This window comes from Anser cygnoides, chromosome 18 (genome assembly GCF_040182565.1).
Source record: "Anser cygnoides isolate HZ-2024a breed goose chromosome 18, Taihu_goose_T2T_genome, whole genome shotgun sequence".
Classification (NCBI taxonomy): Eukaryota; Metazoa; Chordata; class Aves; order Anseriformes; family Anatidae; genus Anser; species Anser cygnoides.
The window spans coordinates 7861016-7870099 of record NC_089890.1 but is presented as its reverse complement, the minus strand read 5'-3'; the positions used below and the strand labels follow the sequence as shown (position 1 = coordinate 7870099).

The following is a 9084-nucleotide window of genomic DNA, read 5'->3' as shown; positions in this document are numbered from 1 at the left end:
CAATATGTAAAATGCATAATGAAAGTTATTTTACGAAAGAAAGTTAATACATATGGAGGAAAAGAGTTCTAAACACTTTCATTCTCCCTCTCCTGCTGAAAGACAGAATGAATCAGAAGAGGGGAATTCCAGACTGGATAATTTATAATCTTTATAGTTTATCTATAATGAGTCAAAGAATGATTCCAGATCAAGAATTATTGGAAGACACCAGATTTGCTGTATTTACTGTAACAGTTATACACACAGCTGTATCTCTTTTACTTGCTTGGCTATAGGTTGTGTAAGTAACTTTTGTTTTTTCAGTAGTAAGACAAAATTCAGTAGCAAAGCTTGGGTAATGTCTTGCAGTTGTATGTAAAGCTTTCAGTAAAATATAAGAGTCTTACATTTATATATCAGTTCACTTGCTAGTCCTCTGTATTTTTCAAAGATGTATTTATTTCCTCATGCACACAGCTAAGCAAAGAGATGGGTGCACAAAGCATCCTTCGAGCATGTATACTCAGTTTCAGCTATAAAAGGTGCACTTTATTACACACACTAGACCTGAGAGCTGTAAGTATCTAGATCCCAGTTTAGTACAAAAAAAATAAATTACTTTATGAATGATGTCGTGAAAGGTACAGCATACCACAGTTATGTGAATGTTACTCTGTTCACTGGCATTCAACTAGTTTTGAAAATCATGTTATTATTTCCCAAATGCATACTTTACCACCCTTATATATAATTAACTGTCTAATTAAACCTGCTGCCTGCTTTGATGTCTGTATGGTTTCGTAAGTCAGGAGAACAGAGGGTACACTATGTCCCCTAAAATTAAAGTGTGGACAGAGGCATCATTATAAGCATGCTGTTCAGAGGAAATAAAAACTTTCTGTCCCAGACATGCCAAGTCTCTTTACAACCAAGATGTCCTGTACCTTTTAAAGCCATCCTCCTGCTGAAGTTCATCCGCTGGCATTTGTCATAAGCCAGGTTTGAAACAATAGTTCAGAAATATTCTTTGCAGTCAAAAAATACATGCCTAAGTTTCCTGGGGCTATCTGGCAAGAGATGCTTGCAGGAAATGTAAGTACATGTGTCACCACCTCAATAACTTTTAAGACTATTATTTCAGCTAACATTTGAATTTCTTTCCATTAAAATTAGAAAGATTATTTGTACCCAAAGCAAAACTTTGTGCTAAAAGCATTACAGCAACTCTTTATCTCCTTTGATTAATTGGCTATTTGGTACAAAATATTTTTGTTTCCATAGTTGTTTTTTTTTTCTGTTGTTGTTTCCCTTTTTGATGTTCTGAAGTAATGGAGTTAAAGGTAAGTATAATAAATGCCCTAAGCAATCATTTAAGCCTGGTGCCTCAGACAGGCACAAACATGCTGGGCTTATTCATGTGGTTGAAATTAAATTCTTCAGTAGCTGGTTGGCGAGTGAGATCTTAAATTCTTTGTTCATCCGAGTCGTGCAAATACCCTTCTGGTGCTTTGTTTTTAAATTGCACCTACCAAAGGACTCGTCCCTTACGCTGTCTCTTCCTAAAGGCCCTTTCCAGCCCTTGTGCCTGCCTATGGCTGCCAACGCGTGCCCTTGGCAGCCCTTAGCGGCACGAACTCCCCTGCCGGCCGCCTCCGCGCTGCTTTCTGGGGTGGAAAACCCAGTCTGCAGGAAACGCTCGCAGGGCCACACCTGCCTTGTTTTTAGCTCATTGCTCATCCCTGCCTGCTGCCAGGCTTTTCACACTGGCTCAAAGTGCACCAAACGTACCCTTGCTGGCACTGCGGCCTGCAGCGGCGAGCCGCGGCCCTGCCTGCCGGGGGCTGTGGTAGCGGCGGGGCTCGGCGAGCCCTGCCAACGGCCTCGGCCCCTCCGTGCGGTGAGGAGGCCCACACCGCGCCTCGGTTGACGTAATTTATTTTCCGGTGACCGCAGTGCGAATAAAAAGCCTGAGTAACGCTCCTAATGACGGCCTAGGCCTGAGTGGTTTTGTTGGGAATACAAATTTGAATGGTTTTACGCCCCTCTCCTGTGCCCGGGTTAAAAATCGAGAGGTTTAAAATAGGACGTCTTCAATTCGTCTGAGCAGTGCCGTGTTTCAGCGCTTTGCTGCTACGGATTAGGGAGGCTTAGTAGCCAGCGACTGCAGTCCGCTCATCAGTACTTAGCGGCCTTGAGACACGTAGTTCGCTACCTGTGCGGAAAAAATGATTTGCAGCCAGGTCGGGGGGAACTCGGTCATTGTTGGAGAGGAGTTCCAGCCCCTGCGGACATCCCGAGGCCCTTGCTGAGCCAGGGAGGTTAATGGGGGCTGCCTTCCTGCTTACCCTACACCTTTACTGCTCAGAGCCCAGGCCCAGCAATCTGTGACCAAAGGGTCCCACAAGGTCTTGGAACGGATTTCGCAAAAGACAGAAGAATCGCTATAACAAAACACTGAATAGCACCGGCTGCCGGCTTCCCACCGCCGGCAAAGGCACTCGTTTGGTGGTGGTTCCAAGTCAGTGGCCATCTCTTGTCTGTTCGCAACCCGTTCGATATTTGTTACACCAATCGTATTATATCCGAGACTTTTCGTCAGTATGCTAGCTGACTGAGAGGCAGCCAGGGGAAATAAATCCGGTACGCCTTAATGTTGTTCCTTCTGCTGTTCATTTTCACTAATGTGCAAATGAGTATCATTTGTGCACGTTTGGTTCTTTGTCTGAACAAGACCTAAAAAAAGACAAAACCCAAAAAACTTTCAGCTTCTCAAAGGAGCTGGATTTAAACTTTATTTTATGAACTAGCTCAATTGCTTCATTATTTTAGTAGTACAAATCAGTAGTTCTCAAGTAAATTTTTTCTTTGGCCACACATGAGAAAGACTAGTTTAAAACTTCCAGTTACGTTGTTGTAGGGAGGGATGCATGAGGACCATATAGTTCATCAGCTAGTGAATGTTTTGTTTTTGTCTGCGTTAGACTAGAAATGGATTAAAAGTCTGCAAAAGCTGAATACAAATATTTACATACAGATATGGAAGGCTGATTGAAGTATTGTAAAAATGAGAAATCAGCATTGATTACCTAAGGCCTGGAATCCAAATATTTGTTTCAGACAGTAGTTTAATGTTACTTGAAAGTGCCAATAAGTCACTGGCACTTTTCTTTTTAATCTCTGTGTGAAAAGAAGAAAGTTAGAGGCCTAAAGAAGCCCTGATGTGCTAGTTCGTACTTTCTCTGTTCCATAATACCTATTCATCACTGTCGTTTTTAAGTAGCTCAGTGCTGTGCCAAGGCTTTGAGAGATTATGCAAAGATACGAACATATCTAAAAAGAACAGTAACAAGAAAAGCAAATGAGCCTTCAGAGGTGATGGTTTTATAACAGAAAATACATAGGAGACAGCCTACTTTAGCCAGAAGTCTTGTAGCACTTAATATGAACTCATGTCATGAAAAAAGAGCTTGAAAACGTAGTTCTAATGTAAATTGCTATTATTTGAATTTTTCTGACATTTAAATGAAACATACAATCAAAAAAGTTAAACTAATAAATTTTAAACTTTAGAATGCAAATTTTTCCTAATCATATGCTGGAGAGGGCAACAGTGAACGCTTTCTTCTGTTTGGCAATAAGATATTTTTACGGTAATTGTACTTAAGAGTTTTTTCTTGTCTGTTTGCATAATGTATTTGATTTAGTCTGGTTAAGCAAACATCATTAAACTTGGACTGGGAAAACTTCATTCTTTTCTTCCTTTCTCCCCCTGTATCAATATGACTAAAAATGGGCTTTACTGCAAATGTACCTTAAAAAGATTTGCAACACGCAAAATGCCTGTTTCATGGTAGGTACAGCACAAGGTGTCACTAGTTCTACAAGTTCTAAGAAAATGCTCGCTGTGCTATTAACAACTGTGTCAAAATTATTTTACAAGTACTTACACAAGATAAGGGTTATTCTTCTGGAAGCAATAAACTTGAATAAAAGGAGTTAAATGTGTTTTTTACTTTAAAAATATTTTTCTGGAGTTGTAGTTTATAGTAGGACTCTTTCTTCATGGGCCCATATGTCAGTGTTTTCTTTTTTCTTCTTTTTTTGGTATGTGTGTACCAGAATCACTAATGCTAAACTGAAGCAGGGCAATTAAATTCTGGATGTAAGAGCCTAAATGGGGGGAGAAGAGGAGGGGGGGAACCCAGACGATTTATATTGGTTAATAACTTGCAGTCTTTTTTTGAACGTTATTTTTTTTAATATAAGAAAAAATATGTAATGGCTTTTAGCTTCTGTGAAATGTCCAACAGTCTTAAATATAGAATGCATTGGAAAAAATACTTTAAGGTGCTTAAAATAAATAACTTATAATTATATAAGGAGGACAAGCCTCCTTTGTGTCAATACAGTATGTCAAGTAAGTCAAGTAAAAACACAAGAAAAACATGTCAGAGTGTTCATTTACCTTTTTGTTCTTTACGTCTGGTCATTCTTCAAAGACTTATTACCATGAAAAATATAGAATACGTTATGAAGCTTAGGTTTTTCTCTCTCTTTCTGTTCCCCCCTTCCCTGCTTGTGATAATCCTTACGGTCACATACGTAGAATACATTAGCGCATCTGAAAGAATGTCCTAGACTGGTAAATGCAGAGTTTAAAATATATGAATGCCACATGAATTTATGAAATATGAATGAATTGCTATCCCCTTAATTTATATCCTTAACAGTAAAAAAAAAAAAAAAAAAAAAAAAAAGAAAGCTTTTTAAAAGCAAATTTAAAATCTATAAATTTTGAGTTTCTGTAGCAGATATGTAGCTCATCTTGGTAAAGTGCTGTCCAGAATCATACTGTCCATTTTAATGGATTTTTTTTTTTCATGTGCCATAGTCTCAAGGATTTCTTTTAATCACAAATAGTTCATTACAATTTTCCTGTACTTTTAGAGTGATGGACCTTTTTAAAGCCTTTCATCTGGTATGTTCTCACGCATTTTCTTGACATCATTTTCCTCAGCCAAATACAAACTGGTGGGAAGATTGTTAGTTTTGTATGGTAATATCTCACTGGACATCATGTGGTTCACTGTGGTACTTGGTATGCAAAAATTTATAAGGATTTTTATATGGGCTAACAGGAATTTGATGCATGTGGTGTTACAAGGTAGTTAACAACTGAATATTTCACTCCCTTAGGCCTCTGAAAATGTTGATCTGCGTACCACCTTAGCGGTGTTTGCAGTGCAGGACCTATAAATGGAGACAGTCTTATCCTGAAAAGTCCTTAAGGGCGTAAGTAGCTATTTTTGGAATTCCCACTGACATCGGTGTGGATGTTCCCTGAGTCTGAGCGGCTGTGTCTCCGCAGCTGGGGAGGGTCGTGGCGGGTGGTTTCACCCCAGCTGTGCAGGGTGCTGGCACGGCTGTGCTCAATGAGCCGGGCAGGCAGTATACATGGGCACAGAGTCGTGCAAATCAGTTTCTCAGCACAAGCCAAACAATCTAATACTCGTAGGTAACATTATGTACCAAATATATATGTCTATTTTTAATCCTGCAAAACTTTATTGCCCGTTACGGAATCGTGGTCTATGTATTCAGGATGCATTTGTTGCTTTAGCTCCTGTTTTTCCGACAAAGATACACAAACTGTGGCCACTTACATAACCAGGTGCATTCAATGTGTTCCTATTAGTGCTAGGCTCTGCTTCCAGCCCCAAGTTGCCAAGGAAAGAGCTGTGGAGCTGAATGGACGTTGAAAACAGTTGTCAAGGTTCCAATGAAGCTCGTGAAATAGGTAGGATTTGTCACATTTTCCATGGTTCCTTGTAAGTTGGACAGTCAGACATCTTTTATTCATTTAGTCTAGGCAAGTGCTGCTTTTTTACACTGTCACCTCCCTTTCTGGAAGGCTTAGGAGTGATGCTGGCATATTTCAAGGAGTAATAGCTATGTGTTGCAGAGCCGGCAGGGGGTACAGCAGCCTGCTGCTACCTGAGTGTGGGGCGGGCTGTTTGGTTTTGCTTTCCCTCAGTGCATGATTACATTAGAATATACGTTTGTTTGGTTCTTTTTTTTTTTTTTCCTAAAAGGTATCTAGCATAGTATTATCGCTCATTAAGCTTGTGCCTGATACATATTTATTTGTGACTCGGTAACTTTCAAATTATACTGAATATAATGTTCATCAACTTTACATAGTGTATGCTTTAGGCTTGTTATTTAATCTGCATGTTTCTAGTGATGTGAATGTCAAGAATCGATTCTCCCAGCTCCTAACTTATGTTTGTATGGCCGTGTCCCTGCTGTTTTTCTCCACAGAAGAGCTTGGCAAGCTTGAATACGTTTCCCACTCTGCATGTTCTGGCTGCAGGAATGCAGAGCAAAAGGGGCTCTAATCAAGTGTGGATTTCTTAATAGTTGTGTAAGGGATTATGAAGTTACATCACACCTATTCTTCTGAGGTCTTCTCTACCTGTCTGCCCCTAATCTGCTTTTGCTTTAAGCTTGGGCTAGTAGGCATAGGTGAGGGTGTAGATTTGAACCTGAGCTTGGCTGCAGTCTCAAGTGGCATTAATCCCACCTTGCTGAGAAGGCAGGCTAGCCAGACCTATGTGCGCTTATTTCATCAGTACTGTCTCACTGTTCTTTCTACCTCATCTGTGCTTTTCATTACAGTTCCTTGCTACTTTTTTTTCTGCAGTGTAAGCGACCTTGTCCAACTCAAATTGTAACCTGCTTAGTTTCTCCTGTGTTTCCACAATGCATGAACAGAGATGTTATCCAAGAAAGCGTACTTTCATATTTATTTGGTTTGTAGACTATATTCCTTAGTGTTAAAGGTTCCTGCTCCAAATTGCTTTGTCTTCATGTGCAATAAAAAACAATTCTGTAAGGTTACAAGCAGCAGCTTTATGGTAAGTTGAGAGAGAAGAGTGTTCCTGAGAAAATGGCTGCTGAAAAGCCCCGGTTTAGTTCACAGTAGGAGGAGTGTGCTATGCTAAAGCAAGGGCTCATCAGCATCATCATAAACCCTGGTGGATGTTTCAGATGTCAACTGGATGCTAAAATAGAGATGCTCTCCGGATTTGGCTAGCTGCAACAATTATTGTTCTCTGTCTTTTTGAAAAATGATAGTAGTAATATAAAAATAATCTTGATTTAATGGTTGAATAATTCATCTTACTGTTCAGCTTATCTGGGTAAAAGTAGAGGAATTAATACGAATAATTAGCAGCCAAGTAAAAATTCTATTAAATTGTTTTGTTCTTTTTTATTAAAAAAACAGTTTTAAATTTCTTTTAAAACACAGTAAAACTTAGATTTTTCACTAAAGCATATTTGTTGCTTTGTTTTAGTCTCTCAGCAGCTAGTCCTCTATCTTCTAATACTTGCAGAATTTTCAGGTTATGTTCTTGTTTATCAAAACCCAGAAATTCTTTCAAGGGGACTGTAAATGTTTTAGTGTGTGGATTTTTTGGTTAATATTATTTTTTTTATTTTTTTGTAGTGGTCTGTAGCAGATGTTGTTGACATCATTGGCTTCAGGAAATAAGTTAGGTTATCGTTTCCCTTGACTTCAGTGTTCATTTGCAAGCAGCTTTCATAAAAATATCTGAAAATCATTAGTTTTCTTCTTATAGTCACTTGTTTCAGGAAGATGCAGAAGATGAGTGGCTTGATAAAATGGTGTTGACCAATACAGTGGTTAACAACATTATCTTTAAATAGTTCTTTTCCATTTTTTTAATTATTTTTTTATATATATTTTTTTAGTATCTGTTTGTAGAAATTATTAAAGTAAAGCTACATATCCTGCAGGTGAGTTCTGGAAAAAGATCACTCTTATTCCAATGGCCACGGTTTCAGCACTTGTAGCTGACATAAACTGTGTGTGTGTGTGATGGTTAGGGCTGTACCTGGACAAAAATAATTACAACTAGGATGGCGTGTGGTTCACATTAGTGCTATAGGTTTGGATCCAGAATTACTTAAGTAGGCAGGAGACACTGTATCCAACTCCATAAAGGCAGAGTAAAGGGTAGTGAGCTGTAGGTCGGGCAAGTTGCTGTGCGGGGTTCCGTTTTGCACGTTGATGTTGCTGCTGCCGCCGTTCTCCATCTGGCAATGAGAAGGGAAACACTGGGAAGACGATGGGGATGATGAAATGAGAACTAGGGGATCCACGGCTAGACTGTCATCTTTCAGCTCCTCCCAAAGATTTCCTGTGACAAAACAAAAAGGATCGATATCAACTTTCTTTACTCGTGCCTTTTTGAAACGTGGTTTCACGTGAGAAATCAGCAATTATGCAGTTGTGTATGCTTTATGTACTCTTAATCACTTGTGATTGAGAAAGGGGGAAGATGGTTTAGCTAGTTATTATTTGTCTGTCTCCATTATAAATTTAAATCTTAGAAGGATTAATTTAAGAAAATTATTTCTGTTGATACTTGGCAAGATTCTGTCGCAAATATATGCTTACTGAAGTGTAACTTCTAGCTGAAGAAAGCACCACGAAAGGGGAAGTCACCTCTGTAATCTTTGTAAGCTACTGAAGACAAATCAGCAAATAATACAGCTGGGCTTCTCGTGTGCTTATGGCACAGCTTTATCTGGATTACAAACGAAGTTACCGGACATGCAAGTGACCTGAGCAATCAAAAGATCTGAAATATTCCTTTTTTTTTCCTGAATTATGCCAAAACGTTTCCTGTCTTTCCATTGAACATGCCTGTCTCAGTGACAGCACCAAACAAGGTGCTGCAGGAGGGCTGCGTTTCCCATGTCCCTCACTGAAGGTTTCTTTGAAGGGTGCTGGCAGGGATACTGCTGCTCCAAAGCTATGCCCATCTTCTGCAGGCTATCAAACGGGATAAAACTTTTGCTTGAAAAAGCTTGATTTTGTGTGTGTGCATAATGATTTTCCTCCCAGTGAGAAGGCTTTATCTCAAGTTCCAGAACCTCTGATTTGAGTTTGATAATTTTTTAAAGAAAGGAAGAAAAAAAGCTTAGGTAAAGGTAAATAACTTAAGGAAAAAGGCAAGTACAGAAGGAAGATGGAATGATACCATATTAGTGAAGCATGCGGAATACTCATAC

The 9084-nt window shown here is 39.2% G+C and overlaps 1 protein-coding gene across 3 annotated transcripts in view; it reads right to left on the bottom strand.

Annotated features, from left to right (window-relative positions):
- Positions 1-7888: 7888 nt before the first annotated feature.
- FOXN1 (forkhead box N1) overlaps positions 7889-9084 on the bottom strand; it is a 41424-nt gene continuing 40228 nt past the window's right edge. For all 3 annotated transcript variants that reach the window (XM_048067943.2, XM_066979874.1, XM_013201343.3), the window contains exon 9: positions 7889-8207. In XM_048067943.2, coding sequence (XP_047923900.1) covers positions 7939-8207 — 269 coding nt within the window. In that variant the 3' untranslated portion in view covers positions 7889-7938. The remainder of the gene's footprint in view (positions 8208-9084) is intronic.